The sequence below is a fragment of the Anabrus simplex genome, chromosome 1 (genome assembly GCF_040414725.1).
Source record: "Anabrus simplex isolate iqAnaSimp1 chromosome 1, ASM4041472v1, whole genome shotgun sequence".
NCBI classification, from domain to species: Eukaryota; Metazoa; Arthropoda; class Insecta; order Orthoptera; family Tettigoniidae; genus Anabrus; species Anabrus simplex.
This window is the reverse complement of record NC_090265.1, coordinates 1,170,390,710-1,170,414,532: the sequence shown is the minus strand read 5'-3', so window position 1 is coordinate 1,170,414,532 and position 23,823 is coordinate 1,170,390,710. Positions and strand designations below refer to the sequence as shown.

At 39.1% G+C, this 23,823-nt stretch overlaps 1 protein-coding gene across 9 annotated transcripts in view; it reads left to right on the top strand.

Moving 5' to 3' along the window:
• The window catches only part of LOC136858154 (transmembrane protein 39A-B), a 406,589-nt gene that overhangs the window by 37,398 nt on the left and 345,368 nt on the right, over nt 1–23,823 (top strand). For all 9 annotated transcript variants that reach the window (XM_067137490.2, XM_067137492.2, XM_067137484.2 and 6 more), the window contains exons 4-6: nt 580–719; nt 21,150–21,248; nt 21,337–21,443. In XM_067137490.2, the coding sequence (XP_066993591.2) occupies nt 580–719; nt 21,150–21,248; nt 21,337–21,443 (346 nt within the window). The remainder of the gene's footprint in view (nt 1–579; nt 720–21,149; nt 21,249–21,336; nt 21,444–23,823) is intronic.

The following is a 23,823-nucleotide window of genomic DNA, read 5'->3' as shown; positions in this document are numbered from 1 at the left end:
AAGTTCGTGCCTTGTACTGCATAATTGTAATTATTCTATTACAGTAGTAATAAAGTAGCCAAGAATTGTTTGAACACAATCTCCTTTCTGCTGTATTTAATAAAACTGGGAGTTGAAACATTCTTTATAGAGGAGCAAGACAACGCTCCCTGTCAGTTGGATAGATGACATACAGGTTTAGCTGTCAAATTCAAAAAGAATTGAAAGGTCACGGCACATGTTATGACCTTGGTTATCACTCGGATCAAAACTGTTTCAGTATGGGTGTAGTGTATTCTTTGTCAGTCTCGTCTTTTATTTAATATTGTATGGCTGTGGTGTCTATCAAAGACATACTTTTAAAGTGTTACATCTGATTATAGACTGGTTTATCTTCTCGTGCTTTTCTTTCTTAGAGATTTGTCCCTTTTGTGAAAGAACAACTTGAATATGAATTTTGTGGGTGTGACATTGGGATTAAAAGATGTGCCCTTATTTGTCAAATAAAAGATACTTTTTATGAAAATGATTTCCAGTGTCTGTTTTCTTAGTTTTAACAGTATTTCATTTAAGGTTATTATTTGTAATTTCTTTTTTCAGAATTTCTACTTAATTGATCCTCATCTGGTGGGATTCATTGCCACCATCCTGGCAAGGCGTCTTGTATACTGCTTTTTGTCCCGACTTGTGGCCAGCTGGAGCCCTGTAGCTTTGGCTCCACTTATCCAACAGCTTTTGAGGTAAGTTTTATGAAACACATTTCAAGCCCAGTTGACCTATTTTGTGGTAGACTGAGCTACTAGTAGCTATGGGGAAAAGTAAAGTTTACATATTCTTCTTGTCCGTTTCACCCTCTATCAATGGTTAGAGAGTCGTGTTTTCCTGTCCTCCCAGTACTTTTTCATTCTTTCAGATCTTGCCTTCCTCTTTTCTTCAGAAATTCTGTATAGTCGCTTGGGCTTCACCCTGTCCTGAAACCTCTTTATTTTGTCCGACATATTATTATTATTATTATTATTATTATTCTTTTATGACCACATAGGATCACTTTAGTCAGTCCGTCGTTCAGGTCTCTTTGAAGGGATTGTTCGGGCTTTGCGGTCCTCCCAGTACTTCTTCAGACGCTCCGATCTTCGTGCCCTTTCCTCAGTTGAAAATGTGCGTGTTGTTGGTTTGTTTTGTGTAAGGGTAAAGCGGAGGTTTGTATTCTTGAGTTTTGTATTCAATTTTATCTTATTTTTGGTGTCTTCTGTTGTAAGGCCTATTTCCTTCAGATCCTCTCTTACTTCTCTGATCCATTTACATCCTGTTGTGGTATTTTTTGAGACGAGATTGTGTTGTACTAGTTGTTTCAGAAGTCTCGAGTCCTGCATCCTCATGATATGTCCAAAGAATCCCAGTCTCCTCTTACGCATAGTATCTGTAATGGGTTCTAGCTCTTTGTACACGACTTTGTTAGGTATTAACCGCCACTGTCCATCTTTCTGATATTTTTTGTTGATACAGGTTCTTCCAATCCTCCTTTCAATTTTCTGAAGTCTGTCAGTCTTTGATTGTTTATTCAGGTAAAAGAGTGTTTCTGCTGCATATGTAGCTTCCGGTTTTATAACTGTGTTGTAGTGTTTTATTTTTGTATTTATTGATAGACATTTCTTTTTGTAGATATCCCATGTTAATTTTTGTGCTTTAGCTAATCTATTTGTTCTTACTTGGATTGAGATTTTTTCATTTAAGTTATGTGTTATTACTTCTCCAAGATATTTAAACTGAGTTACTATTTTGATTTTATTACCATTTATGGTGACTTCTTTTAGCTGTGTTGGTTTTTGGGGCATAATTTCTGTTTTTTCAAATGATATTTTGAGGCCAATTTTATTTGCAATGTTTTGAAGTTCTGATATCTGGGTTTTTGCTTCTTTTATGTCCACTGCTAGTAATGCTAAATCGTCAGCAAAACCCAGGCAATTTGTTTTGATTTTTCGGCCAATCTTTATTTTGGGGGGACATTTTCTAAACCATTCCCTCATTACCATTTCTAGAGCACAGTTAAATAATAGTGGTGAGAGCCCATCTCCCTGCCGTAGTCCAGTTTTAATTTCAAATGTCTCTGATGTTTCCCCCCTAAACTTCACTTTTGACTTGGTATTGGTGAGAGTCAATTTTATCATGTTTATTAATTTGGGGTGTAGTCCAAGGTGCCTTAAAATTTTAAACAGAGATTCTCTATGGATGCAATCATAAGCTTTCTTGAAATCTACAAATGTTATCACCATATCTCTGTTTCTTCTCCTGTTATAGTCCATTATCAACTTAAGACTCATGATCTGATCAGGACAGCTCCTCCAGGGTCTGAAACCTCCTTGATATTCTCCTAGTTCTTTCTCAAGTTGTAAACTTATCCTATTAAGGATGATTATTGAAAATATTTTGTATGTTATGTCTAGGAGAGAGATTCCCCTGTAGTTATTAGGGTCGGTTTTGTCCCCTTTTTTGTGCAGAGGATGAATGAGGGCTGTTGTCCAGTGTTCTGGTAGTTCTTCTTTAATCCAGATAGAGACAAGTTGTTGATGGAGGGCAACTTTTGCTGAGGTTCCTGCATATTTCCAGATTTCCGCAAAGGTCTGATCTTCTCCTGGCGCTTTGTAGTTTTTTAATTTATTCAGAGCTTGGTAGACTTCCTTTATTGTGGGGGGGATTGAGTTTTCTGGTGATGTTTTTATCGGGGTGTTGGTGTCCAAATGAAGGAGTTCTGTAGGTTCCTCACAATTTAAAAGCTTGTTGAAATGTTTAGCCAGAATTTCTGCATTGTCTTTATTGTTATGGGCCAGCTTACCATCTTCATCCTTCATCAGTAGGGTCGGGGGTTCATATTTTTGGAGCTGCTTTCTGAAGGTTTTGTAGTAGTCCCTTGATTTAGTTTTACTGAACTGTTCTTCAATTAACTGCAGGGTGTCCTTATGATGTTGTCTTTTTATTCTTCTTAAGACTTGGGTAGTTTCTTTTCTCTGTTTTACTAGCTTTTGATAGGATATTTCTGTCTTTTGGGACTGATGTAATAGCCATGCCTGATGTCTTTTCTCCACTGTTTCATCACATTCACTGTTCCACCATTGGTGTTTTTTACGTGGTTTAATTGGAGCTAGGTCTTCTGCAATTTGTTTAAGGTTGTGTACTAAGTCTTCAAGTTTGTCTGTGATTTTTATTTTTTCAGTTTCTTTCTGGTAATTTTTGTTGTTGATTAGCTGGGTAGGATCTATTTTTCTTTTAGTTTTAAGGGCTTGCTTTTGTTGTCTCCTCTGGGGAGTGAGTTTAATTATTATTATTATTATTATTATTATTATTATTATTTTTGGAAGTCAGGAAGTCATCTCATGCTAGTGATGATTTTATGTTTCATTGTTCCTTGTTGCCTTACATTATTGAGTCAGTTGAAGATATTATGTTTGTGTGTAGTGTGGGTTCCTGTATCATATCCTAGTTTATGAGCCACTAGATGTTGTACCAGTCATTGACGGTACAATCATATAGCCTGGGGAAAGTTATCTAACTCCCCCAACTACTTTCCCCCAATAGTCAAGCATGCTGTTTTCCTCGGGGTGCAGCAGTATTCCCCATCTCTTGGAGATGAGTGGCAGCAGAAGAGACAAACCATATCACAACAGTGGTCAATGTAATGTTATCGTTGATCAGTTTTATGAGCTTTCGATATGGTAGGCCTTCACATTTAGTTTTCTTCCAACTCTGTGATATTAGGGCATCTAATGTAAAGAGAGTCGCTCTTTCTTTCATGACTCCCTCTTGTCTTATTCTTCAAGCGATCTTTCCTTTATGATTTTTTCTCTTTTATAATCATCTTCACAATTTTCCTTGTTGATGTAGACAGATGACCACGCGGTTTTACACTTCCTGAGGTCCAGGGCTAGCACTGACGAATGGAAGTGCTTTGTCTGTGAATTCTCCAATAACTTTGTCAATCATGACTAGCGTGGGCAGTTCTAACGGGAAAATGAAGGTGAAAAGTAGATTGTAAATAACACAAATATTATTTTTGTTGAAAGAAAAATAGCATGATCCCTGGACCAACATATTACAGTGAAACTGTTAAGAATTTTTTCAAGGGACTGCAAAAAAACAAACTTCTTAAGCAGGAAACTTCTTATAAGGGGTAATGCCCAAAAAATTCTGTACTTTGAAATACATGTGAAACACACAGCCAACAGATTTCCTTGTTTGTGAGCAGTACCGAAATAGGCCGATATATAAGAGCTGCTAACAGAAAGCCACAATATAAAAATTTGATTATCATGACGGTATTTTTAGAGATAAAGGAAAATAATTGAACATACCGTATTATAAATATATTTGATAAGAGAAGGGAACATATTAAGTTATATAAAAACGTTGCAAGGTGTGCTTATTTTAGCAGGCAGAACCATTTCCTTCCACGCTCTCCTTTCTTCCGTACTTACAGTCTCTGCTTCGCAACAAATTGTTTTGTAAACGATGCCGGCTCGATTTTTAAAGCGGTCCAGCCACCCGTTCGACGCGGTAAAAGGTACCCTTAATTTGCATGCGGCTTTCTCCTGCACAATAGTCCCACTGAAAGGTATGTTTAAATTTCGCTGCTGTTTAAACCACATTAGCAGAGCTTGTTCTATTTCATCATACTTTTCAGATTTAACTTCCGTACAATTTGCTGAAGTATTCCGTGCAGAAAGAGAGAGATCTCTTCTTTCTTCGCTATAATACCGTTCAAAGTAGACGGCGGCATCCCCAGCTCCTTTGCCAAAGCAACACGGGAAAGTGTAGATGACTCCACTTTCCTTATAATCTCCACTTTGTCTTTTATTGTTAGTGCCTTTCGCTTGATCTCTTTCCTCTGAGTTCCACTCATTTTCACTTAAGAAGTTTTTACGTTGATATTAAAAGTACAACTAACTTCACTGACTCGTATTCATACTAATTACGACACTACACTATGCTTGGCAATTCGTAGCTTAGGCTTAGAAGACACAAAGACAAGACGTGTACTACAGTTTGTTAGCATGTGCTTTCTATCTTCCTCACACTCCTGACACCTGCTTCAAGGGTAACGGAAGCAAATGAGAAATCTAGCAACTTATTCTTAGAGATCTTAGAACCTAGGCCTAAATCGTCCCTGCATTCCTACTGGTTGTCACGGCAACGGGCGTAGTTTCTGGCTGTTTCACAAGTACCTCATGTCCAAGCCAGTATTGAGCTTATTTTCCCGCTTCAATCCTCTTCATGCTATAGGTAATGAAGAAAAGAAACACAGGTTCGAAGTTGCAGAAATGAGTGCATGGAAAAGTATCTGGGGTATTACGTGGGAGTGATAAAGGCGCAGTAGCAACGCTAGCACATCTAAACGTAAACAGTTCCTTTCCCCGCGAGAATTTTATTTCATGTCTCCTCATCCTTGTGTTACGTTCTAATAATGCGATGTAATAATTACGAGTGACACGATAATACAATGTTTAGCTTGTATAAAGGTAAAATTAAAAATAACTTTCAATTTTATGCCAACACGTGGTATTGCAATGCATCTGTGTGCCTCCCACCAACACCCAGTTGGCTATCAACATTCGTTCAACTTCGTAAACGATCGGGATCTTTCGGCCGGCTGTGGCAGCATGTGTATCAGCTGGCTGCTGGCAAGTCGGCTGTTTCCTGCATAGAGTCGGGAAGTTGTTTTTATTCACCTCAATAATAATGGACACGGAAAATCTTATCTTATCAAAAACGTAATTTCCTCAACGGCAAGACCCATAAGTATTATTGCAACAACAACGTAAGAGAGAATGCCTGGAAGGAAATAAGCAAGGGAATGAAAAATCAAACAGGTTAGAATATTCAGTTTTGTGGTAGATTAACAGTAATGTTGTGGACAAATATACTTGATGGTTTTTAATTAATGTTCAGGCCATCTCGATTAATGACTTCACCCTGTCGCGGCCCGCAAATTACTGCATTAAAGTTTTATCAAACCCATCGATTGCATGCTTTATGTTTCCCACGTAGAATCCCGTTTGATTCTATTCCGCTAGATGGAACGGTGGAGTGGAAATATCGACTGATGGGTTCGATTCGATTCCACAAGGTGAGAGTGAGCCTCTGCTGTCCGTGGTGTCATAGCGTGACGTCATATGGCCTTGGCAGGCCCGCGCATGTTCCGTGACACCAGACGCACACCGTGAGCGCGCAAACAGTCTAACAAAGGGTGCAACTTGCGCGGAGACTGGAGGATTCTAACCATGGGCTGCTTTGAGGGGACGTTTTCTATCTCAAGGGGCTCTAAAATCTGAACTGTTTAACCGGGAAATATACTTACAACAGAACACTTTAAACGGGAAAAATATATATAATGCAACTGATCAAGGGACCAAGAATATCGCACTTCTTAGGCGGGAAAACTTCTTAACCGAGTTTCACTGTAATTAATGAGTTATGGGCACAAGTCAACAACTCGTCCCACCAAGTAACATCAAGCAAAGCAAAGAAGTTCAAAGAAGTTAAGTGGGCAAAGACTTCATATACGAAAGTGTTATATGAACAAAAGACATACTGAAGCGCTGTGACGTCATGGTCATAATGTAGCAAAGTATGTATATATTTTTCTAGTAATAATGGTATTTATTAATTTACCGCTAATTTTACTCTTAACCCTATCCCTCCCACATGTTCCCTCTGTTTATCCCCACCTTTCAACCTATTATTTAGGAAAAATTGAAGCAGAGCGCATTTTTTTCATATATAGTTAAATATAAGAAAAACTATTAATCACTATGTACTCAAATTTTCAATAATATTAGAAAATATATAATCACATCCATTTCTCTATTCATAGAGTTATAAGGTTGTTGGTTTGAACTTCACAAACCCCCCTTACTCGTGATACTTGACACATAGGTAGGTTGCATTTGTCGCATTCTCGCTGTCTGTCTGAATCTGTCTAAACCAATAATCACGTGATTTTGGAAGTGGAGTGATACCCATGTATATAAGATTTTATTTATTCTGGGCAAGTGCCTTCCCATTCTCTGTCTATTTTACCAGAATGTGCCTGTTTGAATGCTACATTGATATATATGCAATTGGCTTTCACTGAATTGTTTGTGTCCTAACATATGTAAAAAACAGTCTATTTCTCATAAATGCTCTTTCCATATTATGGACAGGTTCAACATCATCCATAAAATCATTCGGAGTAACGAAACGAAATGTTTGTGTTACCTGAATTGCCGCGGATTTCTCGATATCCGTTTTCACTTATATCACTGTTATCACTAAAATTATCTTCATTGATATGTTATTCAAACCAAACCCCATCGCACTACAGCCCTTGAAGGGCCTTGGCCTACCAAGCAAACCGCTGCTCAGCCCAAAGGCCTGCAGATTACAAGGTGTCGTGTGGTCAGCATGACGAATCCTCTCGGCCATTATTCTTGGCTTTCTAGACCGGGGATATGTTATTCACTCACTAAAAATTCATCTCCACCGCCACTCAATGATTGTCACATTCTTTGCCTATATTCAGCTCAGTTTCAATATCCGCAGTATTCAAACCCGCAATGTTTACGAACGAAAGAGCTGACCTGCGCTTGTGGAACTTCTAGACCGTTGCCTAGGCAGCTTCAAGACAGATTATTGCATTTCTTTTATTTCCTAAGCCTTGTAGATTGCACTGCATGTTCATAAATGCCAAAAAAAAATTTCAGTGCCGAAAAAATATAAAACTATCGCATAGATTGCAGACGTATGCAGACGATGCAGCCGGGTGCTTTCGGGCGTTAAGGACCAGAAGACAAAGTGAACAGTCGGACGCTAAGGGCGGGAAAGGGTTAATTTGCGTAAAATCAACTACTGTCTTCCGTAATGAAATTTCATGGATACGATTTGTTTACCTACCCATATTTCCATGTTAGCATTGCTCCCTGTTGATATGGACTAAGCAACAAAAGTCTAAATTCACAAGTTCTATTTTCATAGTCAGTATAGTAAAACTGTATGAGACATAAATGACCGGGCGAGTTGGCCGTGCGGTTAGGAGCGCGCAGCTGTGAGCTTGCATCCAGGAGATAGTGGGTTCGAATCCCACTGTCGGCAGCCCTGAAGATGGTTTTCCGTGGTTTCTCATTTTCACACCAGGCAAATACTGGGGCTGTACGTTAAGGCCATGGCCGCTTCCTTCCCATTCCCAGGTCTATGCTATCCGATCGTCACCATAAGACCTATCTGTGTTGGTGTGATGTAAAACAAAATAGCAACAACAACAAGGCATAAATGATCGGAACTTGTATTCCCTTTAACTTTTGTTACGTAACACTTTTCGATAGGACCAATAACATAAGTATTTAAAAAAATACATTTTAGGCACCTACCGTTAAACTACTATTTCATCCAGCGTAAATAAAATTATAGCCTAGACTTTACATTCCGAGTTTCATTAAATTCTGTTCACCTATTTTCTTGTGGTTCGGCGTTGACCTGGACTTACCAACAAAAGTTGAAATTCATGAATATCTGTGGTATCATAACCGGTACGTTAAAAATGTGTAAAACATAAGTGATCGGAAATTTAATTCTATATAACTTTAGTGATATACACTCATGTTCATAAAAAACAAACACCTTAAAAGATTAGAGATAGGAAGTTCATATTCACAGGACATATTCATTAGTATGTTCTGCAGAAACGATTAACATTTCAGTCACCTAGGTTCACCTTGTGTCCTGTTGCCTAATAGGCACTAGGTCCTCCATGGGCCCTGAGAACTTGTTCCATGCGTGATGGCATCGATGCGTATAAGGCACGGATGGCATCCTAGGGTATAGCCAGCCACGCTGCATTCACCTGGTTCCACAGTTCATCTTTGGTGATTGGCATTGGGTCAAAGCGCCGTACCCATCATTTCACCATATCCAGCACTATTTCGATTGGCGACAAGTCCGGTGATCGGGCGGGCCAGGTCAACAGTCTGACATCTTGTGACAACAAGAAAGCACGCGTTCGTGCAGCAACATGTGGTAGCGCATTGTCCTGCTGAAATATGGCATCTGGGGTGTCATTCAGAAAGTGTATGGCTACGGGTTGCAGGATGTCATTCACATAGGTCAAACTGAGCACAGTGCCGTGGACACACACCAACTGTGATTTGTGATTATACCCAATAGCACCCCACACCATAAGTAGAGCCCTGCACGGATGTACAAAATAATATCCGCATCTGCTCCACATCTGCACTTCCTTCACCCGCATCTGCATTCACAAATGGATATCCGCATCTGCAAAATGGCCATCTGCAGATAATTTACAGTATATTACACCCAAGGTATTAAAACTGGATAGATATGTTAACATAATACAATAGGCCTGACACCTGGCACCAGAACCCCTACAGTCACAGGTTTATGAGGGGTTTTCTCTTGCATCAACTAGCAACATATTGCTCTTTGTTCCTTCTTTCCATTAACTGCAGGCAGGAGCCAGTTAGGCTTTGGTCAGATTTCCGGCTTTATGGTCTCAGGGCTCTTTATATATATCACTATTCTCCCATACAAATGTCAAGAGTCGCCTAACCACAAGCAAAAACAAGAGTATACCTGAGTGAAAATCAATAAACGTCATTATTTATAAATTATCAGCAAAATTATCCACACAGCCATACAGTTTGTATTCACCAAGACACTAAATTTGCAGGGCTCTAACCATACGGCCTTGAGTTGGTGCTGTATGTCTCGTGCGAATGCAGTCATTGTGATGCCTCTTCTTCTGTCTGCAGTGAACCAAAATGTGGCCATCATGTTCAAACAAACTGAACCTGGATTTGTTCTAAAACACTTTCTGCTGCCATTCCTGTCCCTAGTGACGTCGTTCCATACACCATTGCAGTCTAGCATGTTTATGCACATTATTCAAAGGTAGGCGAAGAAGTGGACGACGCACCGGTAACACAGACTGTATTAAACAGCGATGGACTGTCACTCCTGATAGTGTACGATGTGTTTCACTGTTGTGCCAGCGCCGAGGAGGATGCAGATCTGTACTGCAATTTCATTTGGATGAAGTGTTGATCTTCTCGGGGGGTAGTCTGGGTGGTGCGGCCTGACCCATCTCATCGTGTTCTATGGCCATTTGTGAACCATGCTGTACACACCCGTTGCACTGCCGACACACTTCGTCCCACACAAGCAGCAATTTTCCGGATGGATGCATCATGTTCTCTCATGCCAATAATTCGCCCACTTTCAAACTTACTCATTTGACAGTACTGTTCTCGCATACATCTATGAGGCATCCAGCATGTCTGCTCAAGTCACACTGATCCATTACCTTTGGTTTATAAGAACAACAAGACCCTCAGGCACATTTTACCAGTCGGTGGTGGTGCGCCGATACATCGATGTGGACCTTGAACTTGAGGGCCGACATGGTTCATATGCTATTAATTTCTTCAGAACATACTAATCCACATGTCCTGTGAATATGAACTACCTATCTCTAGTCTTTCAAGGTGTTCTGGTTTTTATGAACATGAGTGTAGTATTTATTGAATACTGAACTCTGATCGGTGGAGAACCTGTATCATAACATAAATATTTAAGAATTAAATTTTAAGCCTTCAGACTACCATTTCATTCCACATGAATAATAGTACATTATGCAGCAAGGCTATAATGGCAATAATTAATACATGATCGTGTGTATAAAACGAGCAAAGACCGAGCTCGATAGCTGTAGTCGCTTAAGTGCGGCCAGTATCCAGTATTCGGGAAATAGTAGGTTCGAATCCCACTGTCGGCAGCCCTGAAGACAGTTTTCCGTGGTTTCCCACGGCCGCTTCCTTCCCACTCCCAGCCTTTCCCTGTCCCATCGTCGCCATAAGACCTATCTGTGTCGGTGCGACCTAAGTCAACTAGAAACAACAACAGAACGAGCAAAGTTCCATATGAATGTCTTAATTACCATTATAGGCGAGTTGCATACGACTGTTTATGCTCGTTGATAATTATAACTCTATTTTTAAGATATTCATAAATTTATGTCATGAAGTCGCTTGACAGTTGGGTTTACTGAACAGAGCGCAATATTAAATTTAAAAAAAAAATTACTGGACATTTTGGAAAAACAAAGTTCAAAACTTCATCTGGTTAACGTTTGTACTGGTATGCCATTACTAACACACAATAAAAAACTCAAAACTGGTTCCGTGGGATCAAACCGTGACCTTCTGCGTGTAAAGCAGACGTGATAATCACTACATCATGGAAACGTTGGAGTGTCTTGTTGTTCTAAGCATACTTAAACAAATGTACAAATGGTGAAAATTGTTTCATTGAGAATAATATAGGTTTCATTACTTGTTCATACAATATTTTAAAACGTTTCATAAAAAATTTGCGCGCAATAATGACAACGTAACCTACAAAAGCAATGCCCTGTGTACAAAATTGGAGTGCTATTTCTTTTCCTATATTCCCCAGTTTATTTATGCCAACATTTTGGATGGTGCACTTTCCATGTTGGTAATTTATAAAGAAGGATGGAGTGTTGCAAACTTCTGGACGTTTTTATTCTTCTCCAATCCATGAACTGCCCATGCTATCCTTGCCTAATTGGTCAAACAGTTGTATCATAATGAAAATCTGAACTCTGATTGGTGGAGAACCTGTATCATAATGAAAATTGAACTATAATGAGTCTCATTAAGATTCAGTTTTCTGGCATATAATATTTATATTTTGACATCGTCGAGCATAAACTTATGTATAGCCTAGATTGTAGTGCCTCATTCCTCGACTTTACATACAGATTTCATTAAATTCTCTTGAGCCAATTTCTTGTGATGCATATATGTGTACTGTATATACGGACAGACAGACATGACAGAAAATTAAACGGTGCATTTCCGTGTTACTGTGGGCACCACTGATACAAAAATACCATTCTTTTGAAATTCTGAGCAATGTACAGACAAAATTCTTATTTTATATATGATTATTATATTTATTTTATATATATAATACCCAGGAAATGGACAACAGCTAAGTAGCTTAGTAAGTGATCCTGAGAGTGGGGTTACCAGTTGCTAGAGAATAGGAGTGGGTATGTCAGACATATTCTGAGTCATGGTCCTTCTCCTGCTCATGCAACTAGGTCTGCTCAATCCACCAGGTTTTTGATTGGTATAGAAATGAACAGATGTAGATAGATTTGGGGGTTGCAGGAATTAGGACAAGAATTGTCCCAGTTTATTCATCATATGAGAGAGCAAATGAGGATGAAGTAGACAAGTGTTATGGAGCACTGAGTGATGTCTTAGTTAGGATTAGGAGCAAGAACAGGATAGTGTTAACCGAGTCCATGGCATGGACAAGATACCTTGTCTTCGGTCGGTGAAATATGATACAGACATGATGACTCGCAGTAACACACACATCATTTCTTTACATGTTTGCAAGAACATTTTCTTCTGTCACTTGGAAATAATGTTTGCCTGATATGTAGCAAGCGTACTGTTTCGATTTTCAAGTGGCCTAGTACTCAGAAGAGACAATTTCCCAAACATATGTATTGTTTGTCCATGTGTGCTGCCAGTAACTTAAATGATGGCTAATCCAGATAAAGCTGGCGTCTATGAAATGCCCATTTTCCATCAAAATACTCTTTCAGATGCCAAAATTACCATCTTGAACACAGAAAGATCGCGAGTTTTTGGGCTCTGATAGTATTGACGGCAGTAAAAATGAAGTTGAGAATGAATTTGAAGATAGCACTTTGCCTCTTCCCGCAAAGTGATCCAGGACTTTTGATGATCTTCAGTGACATAAGGGGAACAGAAATAGAATTGTGAAATATTTTTACTGTTGTTCATCAGGAATGAATGTGAATCTTGACATAGGAAATGTGAGGCGAATGGAGGAGGATAGGTTACCTAGGAGAATAATGGACTCTGCTGTGGAGGGTAAGAGAAGTAGAGGTAGACCAAGACGACGATGGTTAGACTCGGTTTCTAACGATTTAAAGATAAGAGGTATAGAACTAAATGAGGCCACAACACTAGTTGCAAATAGAGGATTGTGGCGACGTTTAGTAAATTCACAGAGGCTTGCAGACTGAACGCTGAAAGGCATAACAGTCTATAATGACAATGCATGTATGTATGTATGTATATATATATAACAGGAAAAACGCAATGACATGTTGGAGTGGTGAAGCCCTTGTCATTGTATTTTTCCTGTTAGGTGTTGATTTCATTGTTCCTGTCTTTCTGTATTTTGTCACAGACGAAACAATACAGCGTAACTGACTTTTATGTGATCTTGGGGTTTTCAGTCTATTGGCGCACATGAAACTCAGTGAGTCCCAGTTTTTAAAGAAAAGGTTATACAGTCAAACCTTTTTTCGAACACCGTCGATTCCAAGGAAAAATGTCTGTTATGAGACGTGTGTACTGAAACAAGTTTACCGGATGAGTTGGCCGTGCGGTTAGAGGTGCGCGGCTGTGAGCTTGCATCCGGGAGATAGTGGGTTTGAATCCCACTGTCAGCAGCCCTGAAGATGGTTTTCCGTGGTTTTCCATTTTCACACCAGGCAAATGCTGGGGCTGTACCTTAATTAAGGTCACAGCCGCTTCCTTCCAACTCCTAGGCCTTTCCTATTCCATCGTCGCCATAAGACCTATCTGTGTCGGTGCGATGTAAAGCTCTTAGCAAAAAAAATAATAATAATAAATAAATAAACAAGTTCGTAAAAAATTAGCCAACATTTTATTGGCAAAGAACATCCACCCTAAACATAAGCATATCTATCTTTATTTTGATTATTGTTAATAATTTGTGCGAGATATTACAAGCGATTTTACATCCTGTGTTAGGCAGTAAAGGCTCGGTGAAACAGGAAGCGGACTGCCCACGCGAACCAGCCCGCCCGCTGCAAACTCAGTATCGCGTAATATAGTATCATCCTGGTTAAACAGAAGGCGGTCTACCGATCGAATCCGCGGCGGGGAGGTGAGCAGTTGTGATTTTTCACAAAGTTTGCGCGGGCTGGAAGCCAAAGCATGGCCGACGAAACTTATATTAATTGACTATGTGCGCGAGTGCATTTTTTAAATGATTTACGTCATCTGGACTACTAGGATGTAGTGAAGAAAGCAGAAGCATGGAGAGTGATTGGGGAGACATTACATCAAAGCAGTAAGTCCCAGTATTATTATATTTTTCATCATAAATTAAAGATTCAAACAAAAATAATTGAAATGAAAGTATGATCAAGTGATAACTGCAATAACATTATAGGTATAATAAGCACCAAAGAGTTAATAGTATAGTACAACATTATAATATAGATTATACAAGTATAATAATGAATATATCATACAAAGCAAGGTTAAGTTTAATGAAAACATAACATATGCAAATTGTTTGACATCGCGATTCAAGAAAGATCATTGAAGTACTGAACAAAATGGTTTCGTACTGCATGGGCAGCATCACAATATCTTTCTCTCAGTCGATTAGTACCTGAGAAAGCATTGATGGGCTGATTTAAATTGTCTTCTGCTAATAATTCTCCCTCATCAGTAGTGAGATTCTGTGTTATTACCTCAAATAAAATTGTGAAGGCAACAAGCAGCTTTAACAATGTGTACAGCAGTATCAGTATCACACTGGATAGGGCTAAAAAACACATGCCACTCTTGAGCTAAAATGCCGAATGCATTTTCAATGACACGCCGTGCTCTGCAAAGTCGTTTATTGTACCTTTTTTTTTTTTTTTTTCTAAATCATCGACGACTACTTTTCTTGGGACAGGACGCATTAAATACGTATGTAACTTGAACCCTTCATCACCTACAAACACATGAGGGATGGGGGTATCTGTCCCAGGGAATGGCTTTGGAAGAAAAATTGTTTTGTACCCCCTATGGGTGGGGGACGCAGATGAAGAATACACACACGGTATCCCCTGCCTGTCATAATAGGTGACTAAAAGGGGCCCAAGGTGCTCTCAACTTGGGAGCGTGGGTTGGCGACCACGGGGCTCTTAGCTATGATCTGGCATTGCTTCCACTTACTTGTGCCAGGCTCCTCACTTTCATCTATCCTGTCCGACCTCCCTTGGTCAACTCTTGTTCTTTACTGACCCGACGGTATTAGAGCATTCGAGGCTTAGGGATTCTTTCATTTTCACGTCCTTTGTGGCCCTTGCTTTCTTCGCCCGTTACTTCATTTTTCGAAGTGACTGATCCCTTCTTATTTTCCCTTTTTCTCTGTCTACCCCCTGTGGGTGGGGGATGCAGACAAAGAATACACCCACGGTGTCCCCTGCGTGACGTGAGAGGCGACTAAAAGGGGCGACCAAGGGATGATTGTATTAGAACCATGAAACTACTTTTGATTAGTACCATCACGCGGGGAACACCATGGGTTGCCTGTACTTGCGAGTAGTACCACTATATCAGGTACGAAACAGGTTTGTGATTAGAAGCAGCTGAGAGTGGGTCATTGTGGGTTTCCAGTACCCGTGGGTCGTACCCTTGTGAGCAACAACATGGGTCTGGGCGTTGCCTGTGATTAGTACCACTATATGAGCGGCACCGTGGGTCTGCGTTGCCTGTGCTTAGTACCCACTATGTGAGGAACACCACGGGAATACCGGCGCCCGTGATTAGTACACCTAGGTGAGGAACACCATCAGTTTGCATTGCCTATGTGTGGCGCCATTATGTGAGAAACACCATAGGGCTGCATTACCTGTATGACGTCCAATACTTGTGAGTAGTACCATCATGTTTGGAACACCGTGAGTCTATGCTACTTTTGATTAGTACCCCAACATGACAAATACCATGGTTCTCCTCTACTAGCGATAAGTACCATTATGCGGGGCTGTTGACATGTATTTTGGACCCTTTAGACAACAAGCATCCTCGATTCATATTGTACTTTATAAGTGGTCTCTTCGTCAGTAATACTATTTTTTATGGTAGGTTTTGGGTGGATCCACTGATTGTTTTGGTTTCATATCCATCCATTCATTCTTCATACCATTTTTTATTTTGGTCAGTGGATGATTTAAAACTTTTAATTTGTCATTTCATTTCGTACCATCAGGGCCCGATAACCTAGATGTTAGGCCCCCTAAAACAACAAGCAAAAAAAATTGTTTTGTTAGGAACAAAATCGTGATAGGAGAAATTCTCGAAGATAGCACTATCGCTGTGCCGCCCATAACTGCCTATGTCAACAACAATTAACTTTTAGTAAGGATCAACTATTGCAAAGAGAACAATAGAATAATAGTTTTTGTAGCAAAAATAACTTGATCTGCTGTTATTAGGGCATTTAATTTCCACGTGTTTCCCATCTATGCCCTCGATGCAGTTGGGAATGTTCCATCGTTCTCTAAACCCAACATCGGATTTCCTCCAAATCTCTTCCCTTGGAGTGGCCAAGTACAGTGGTTGTAGCACATTCCAGATCTCCATACATACTTCTTTAATTATGCTTGAAACAGTGGTGCGTTCAACACGGAACGAGAAAGCGATAGTGTGATGGGAATCACCTGTAGCCAAATACCTGTAATAATGAATACAATGTGAATAATTGCATTAACAGACAAAAATTAAAATCTAATGTTGTGACAAATTATTTTAACATGATATTAATAACGATATACCTAAACGGTGAATGAAATAGTGCTATTTGTAACAATTATTTGTATTCATTACTCACTTATATTTAACTTGACTGATTTCTTGTGAAATTACTCTTATTGTTTTCTATAGGTGACGCTGTGAGGCAGAAATGGAAGAATTTGATGGATTCATATCTGAAGTACCTCAAGTTCTCAAAGGGCGTTACTGGTTCGGCACAAACATTGGCCCTGGGCTAAAAATTTGCAGATCCTTCAAGATACAGTCTCTCCGTGGCCAACTGTGTCAAATGTACCACAGACAGGTGCGACAGATATTGTTCTGGTGGACGAGGATAGCAACGAGGATGCCTGTTCTCACCGACGGATCCCTAACAAAGCCACCGCCTCCGAAAAATCAAAGCCAAAGGACATCAGCACGGATGTTGATACGGTTTTACAGTATCTAGAGAGCAAAAAGGACAACAAACCTAAAAATTGCCTTGACCGTATCGATCACCTATTTTTGAGCTATGCTGAGACTTTTAAGAAGTTCTCACCTAGAACACCACCTTTTTTAAAAATGGAAATGGCCCAATAGTTTGGCCAGGCTGAACTTCGTGATAGGGATGCTCAGACTCCATCCCCATCCCCAGTTGTTCATCGTGGCAAGCCACTGCCATTAATGATAATTTCCCTGAAGAAAGACTGACTCACACTGACCTGAACGATACAAACCAGTCACCACTTGGATTCCATGCACCCTCAGCCGATTCGGCAAAAGGGTGGTATGAAACGTTCACAGGAGACATGTAGGACTAGCAGGGACCTTCAGGGCTTAAATTTAATCTGTTGTATTGTGTTGTATTGTGAAACATGAGTAAGCAAAAATTAACAAATTAATTAAAATACAATTTACTTACCTCAGGCATATTGCTAGTCTTTTCTTCGTCCCAGTGGGTTTCTTCCAGTTAGATGTCAGTTTTGCTATTTTAGGTTCAAGGAGAGTATGTAAGTTGTCAAATTGTTCTGCAGTCATTCGAAAATATACGAAGAAATGGTCTGGAAATGACTCAACTCGCAGCATAGTTTGTGATACTCGCCGAACTCCTCTCTTTTTTCATTAATATCATGCGCCCATTTTCTTTTCCGTCTTGCTTGACTCAAAGTGAACAGAAGAAGTAATCCTTCTTCGTCAGAGGAACTGCTGGACATGTCTAATATCACGAACAGAAAAGACTGTAATATGCACTTGATGGAGATTGCTTTCACACTGGTTCGTGCGGGCAGCCCACTTTCTGTTTGACAGAGCCTTGATTGTACTTGTAAAAATACCTCATTCAGCAAAGTTACATGTGCACATAGCATGATTTTCAGCATGTAACACCTTCATGGTTTAAATTTTTAAAACCATTTCTTACTAAATTCTTGGGAAGTGAGAGGAAGCATGTTTCAAAATCTCCACTCCATGTGTCAGATGATTTCGGAAGAGTGAGTAATTTTGATTTTTCAGGCTGTAACACCTCTTTGACATGTCTAAATCCATTTCTTTTGGTGCCTGCATAAAAAAAGAGCACAGTCATGAGTATTTTCAGTTTCATACTTCAAACAGTTTCAAAAAAATAAATATAAAGTATTTGTTTTCAGCTCTTTAACATTACCATCTAGGGTCCAGATCGATGGTAATAAGAAATTGCAATAAAGGGGGTTCTGGAGTATAAATATTTGGTTAAGACAGGTGCTAATCTTCCTTATGGTGATTGGTTACTCCATTTAATAATTATAGAAAAAAGTAAATACAGTGTTTGTTAGTATCAATTATCCCTGTATTTCCATACAATTTTTACATTTCTACCAGTGAAGTGTTTACACATAATACATTCACATACAATATTTTTTTAGATCAGTGATATTTTAAATTCAATGATCATATGAATATTTGAAATATACAATTAACCCACCCAACCTCATTGGTACCGGACGAGTTGGCCATGCGGTTAGGGGCACGCAGCTGTGAGCTTGCGTCTGGAAGATAGTGGGTTTGAACCTCACTCTTGGCAGCTCTGAAGATGGTTTTGCGTGGTTTCCCATTTTCACACCAGGCAAATGCTGGGGCTGTACCTTAATTAAGGCCACGGCTGCATCCTTCCCATTCCTAGGCCTTTCCTATCCCATCATCGCCATAAGACCTATCTGTGTCGGTGTGACGTAAAGCAAATTGAAAAAAGAACTCGCTGGTGAGAGACGTAACGTGTCTTGTTTTGTGAAATATTTTCAAAGTTCAGAATATATGAAGTTCTAGGGATTGTTAAACAGTCCCTCAAGTGTTTGTTAGTAATTCTGGATCTGGAATTTTCACAACCTTCATATTGGGAAACATTCTTTCAAACACATATGTTGACCAAACATTTCCAGCATATATTTCAAAACCTTGTGCAACTTGGGTATGAATCTCTATCAAGAGAGAGCCAAAAGAACACATCAACTTTCTCTGTCCTGTCTTCTGTCAGCTGCAGTAAGCATTTCCATCTGTAATTCTGCTTTTGTACACTATTCTTCTCGAGTACCAATGGAAATGTTCTTTTTCACAGCCTGAATTTTTTTCTTTTTCCAATTTGTTGAACTGCATAATTCACCAAACTGTATTGTGCAGTAAATTGTTTCTTCAGCTGTCTGATGTTATGAGTGCAGTCACTCATATTTTACTTGAGTGATCATTAACGCACACACTTTCCAGTATGTACCTTGAGGTCTTACACCATGCACACAAATCTTTTACTTCACAACTTTGTGGAAATATACATTACTAGGACATATTGACATATTTTCAGCATGTAACATCTTCATGGTTTAAATTTTTAAATTAATTTTTTTTTTTTTAATCTCCCATCATGCAACAAGCATCACCTTTTGCCACTGATAACAGGTTATCCCATATGATGTCCTGCTCGAAAAAAAAAAATGGTGCATAGTGCCCCGATATGTCTTCCACGTGACTGTGTTCATTAGCCTTGAGCCAAGGAATTCTTCCACAAGTTGAGCACGGATTAAAAATACGGAGCACATCCTACTCTTTGCAAACCCAGTACTGTTGGGGTCGGAAGAGATCAAGAGTTTATGAGGGGAGTTCAGATAGAAAAGATGAAAATGAGTAGACTGGCACAAGTAAATAGAAGCCATATCATGCTGTGCAAGAGGACCCATGGTCATCAATCATGCTTTCCATTGTGCACTGTAAACACTAGGTAGAAGCAAGAGATGACATAAATGTATTGTATGTACCTCGTACGATATCAGAAAAATAAACTGAAGGAAGGAAAAAGTATCCCTCTCTTTCAGTAGTCAGTTTTCTCTGAAGATTCATATACAGAGCATCACTTATTTCCTGTTTGAGTTTGGTACTTGCATACTTTTCTTATTAACAATTCTGCCCTACGCTCATTTGAAACAGTAGACAGTGGTACATTTACACGGCTTGAATCACTTTTCTTTTTTTAAATTCTGAGAGATTCAGGATTATTCTGAAATAGGTTTAATTCATGCTTATAAGAGTTTGGACTGCAATGAGAATAGGGAGCAGCAAAATAGATTCATATTGAACTTTGTGAATGTTTCATAGGCCTTTTCGGCACAAGTCCTGACCCAGCGTAGCTGCCCCAATCTGCCCATTGATATGTATTGGAAAACAGTTTTGGAGGAATGAACATTTTAATTTTTGGGGTTTAAGCTCAGTTTCACCCCATTTGGGGTGGAAATTTCTCAGACCTTTTCTTTGTGAACACCTAAAATATAAGGGCAACACTCCTGTGAAATTTTAACTTCCTATATTAAGGGGTGTCGGAGATACAGTAATTAGTCAGTGAGTGAATGGTATTTGACCGAACATTTATTTTTAACTTTATGAAGAGACATTTAAAGTTTTTAGTGCACACATCTTGAGTTAATAACAAATAAGACATTTCACATCATAATAGGTACTGCACAGTTTTTTCATAACGTTTTGTAAGCAGCGGTATTAGATACATAGATGCTGCATATTGCTCACATTCATCAGCTTTGAATCAAAGTAAATGCTCAGTTAAATGGAGGAAAAAGCAGTTACAAAAATATTGAAAATCATCCTTTTTTCTCTTTTTCTGGTATGTATTTGTTAATGCACATAAATGTTGATTTTTCTTAAGAATACGTTCGCACTCTTTAGTTCCTGCAATTCATATGTTACCTAAAACTCTCCCTATATTTTAAGATAAAAATTACAAATCCTTTGAAAGGGAAAGGGTTAAGAAATTGCCTTGAGTACTGGATTTAAACCTCCAGTCAAAACGCAAAATAAGCCCGGGTGGCTCAAGCGACCTCAGGAATAACTGTGATGAGTTAAAGAAAATTATTTTAAGCACTAAAGCCCTGATATTTTAATTTTTTTTAAAAGTTTAAAATTTCTGCTGTTTGAAAGCAGAAAGGAATGTTTATGAATGAAGTTATAATTATTTGGTGACTCTTTTAATGCTTTCAGATTAATTTTGCTGGGAGCAGTACTGTCTTCCCTTGTGTGGTGTGCATATCATATTATGCAGAATCACCCCATTGTCAATATATTTTATCTTTGTTATCCGTAAGTACTTTTGCTACTAGTTGTTTTGTCAGGATTGTAGCTATTCTTGCTGTTCACTAATTCTCTTTTTTTTTTTTTTTAATTCTAGAATATCCGTGTATTTCATTCTATTTGGTCTCAGCATAAGTCCATTTTTTGATGTGAATGCAATGCCCCTTTCTTCGAAAGATGAATGCAAGATTAGGTCAGTCCTCGGTAAGTTCTTATTATTTAAGCTATTTCCTGTGTAAATCTACAAAGTAGGTTTAATAAGTACATGGACTGTGCACAATCTGTAATTACAAGTAGTTACAGCAGGGCAAGTAAATGATCAAGTGTTCGAACTTCCATAAGGCTCCATTGTCCAGAGAATGTGTTCCATATTTCAACACCATGTATCGTACTTTTCGTTTGGCCCGAACGAGTAGCTGTTTTAGTGTAATGTTGTGTAGGTGCGAACACTGTATTCGCGGACAAAATTATGCTTATGTGTGAATTGAATGGTTGTTATGCAATGCAGTCATCATCGTCAAGTCCGGCTCCATGGCTAAATGGTTAGCGTGCTGGCCTTTGGTCACAGGGGTCCCGGGTTTGATTCCCGGCAGGGTCAGGAATTTTAACCATAATTGGTTAATTTCGCTGGCACGGGGGCTGAGTGTATGTGTCGTCTTCATCATTTCATCCTCATCATGACGCGCAGGTCGCCTGTGGGTGTCAGATCAAAAGACCTGCACCTGGCGAGTCGAACATGTTCTCAGACACTCCCGACATTAAAAGGCATACGCCATTTCATTTCATCATCGCCAACATGGCAGGTTGTGTTGTGCCAGATTGTAAATCTGTTTATGGTAAAGGGGACATTAAGCACTTATTATACGTAAGCAAAATTCTTTGAGTGAATTGAATAGAAAAATTCCAAGGAATATAGACTAATAACTTAAAAAGAGGGTGTGCATATTTTAGTGACAGCATGCTGATAAAAGTAGTTACCTTCACTATTGATGGAAAAGCAGTGGAATTGGTTCATGACAGGTGGATGTTACCGGAGAATGCTGTGTCACAATTTTTTGGTAGTCCCAAACTACTAAAGTTTCAAATCTCATAACAGGAGAGCCCTGCTAAATTGAGGTCTACAAACCAAGAAAATAAAGCTGCATTTTATTATGATAATTTTCCATCTTCTAACAACTTTGGAAGTGAAGTGGTACAACTGCTTGGGGAACTGAAATGCTTAAAATGCATTATTGTTAAAACAGAAGAAAACGCATGATAAGGTAAAAGAAATAGCAAAATTAAGGTGTGTTGTACTCAAAGAAGTGGACACAGATGATTGAGAAAGATAGCAAACACAATTGGGAAATATTGTATGGAATGGTCAGAAATAAAAGGAAGAGTAGGCAGAGTGAAGTGGACAGAATAGAGGATAAAAATGGTAACCTAGTGGAGAAAGGGAGGAAATTAAACTTCTCTGGAAGGAATACTTTGAGGATCTCCTGAATGTGGTTGGATTAAGTGAAAAAGATGATATTGAGAAAATTGATGATGAGTGTGAGATGAAAATGGAGGATTTAACTTGGGCAGAAGTGGAGGAAGGTGTGAAGAGGATGAAACTGGGAAACGTACTAGGAGTGGATGAGTTAAGTGTGGAGATGATAAGAGCTGCAGGAGAAGTGGCTATACAGGATGATGCGGGTAGTGTGGAATGAGAAAAAGGTACAAGTGCCCATCTTTAAGAAGGAGACAGAAGAATATGTTAGAACTACCGGGATATAAGCCTGATATGTCACTGTGCCAAGATATACGAAAAAGTACTGGAAAAGTGAATGAGAAAGTCAGTGGAAAAATAATTCAGAGAAAAACAGTATGGCGTTAGACAAGGATTGACCTCATATTCACGGTGAGGCAGCTAGAAGAACGGCTCTATGAGTGTGGGGAAGATTTAGTGATGGCCTTCGAGGACATAGAGAAGGCAAATGACAGTGTCCGTAGAAACAAGATCTGGGAAGCTATGCAAGTAAAAGCAGTAAATAAGCAAATAGTGATGGGTGAAAAATATGTATGATGGAAGTGAAAGATGTGTTAAAGTCAAAACCAAAAGAACTGTACTTATAGTGGTGATGGATGATATAATACAGAAGGTAGCACAGACCATTTGTGAGAGAAGAATGAAAGCAATGTTGCTTGCAGATGATCTACTAATATGGGGAAACCGTGCGAGTAAATTGCAGGAACAGCTCAATGTATGGGAGGAAGTTGTCATCTTATGGAATGAAGTTCTCAGCACAAAAGAGTGAAGTGTTGGTAACAACATGAAACAAGAACAGAGTGTATAATGACATGACATTAGGAGGGGAGCATTTGAAAATAGCTGAAAGCTTTAAATACCTGGGAAGTGTAATTAAAGAAAATGGAGGAGACATGATGGAAATCAGTGAAAGAGGAAGGTGTGCAAATGGTTTCTTGAAGAATGTGGGAGGGTTGATATGGAACAGATATGTACCACAGAGATGTAAAGGAATTAACTACCTGACCTGTTTTGGGCCAATTTTGACATATGGATCAGAAACGTGGGTGATGGAGAGATAAAAGTAGAATA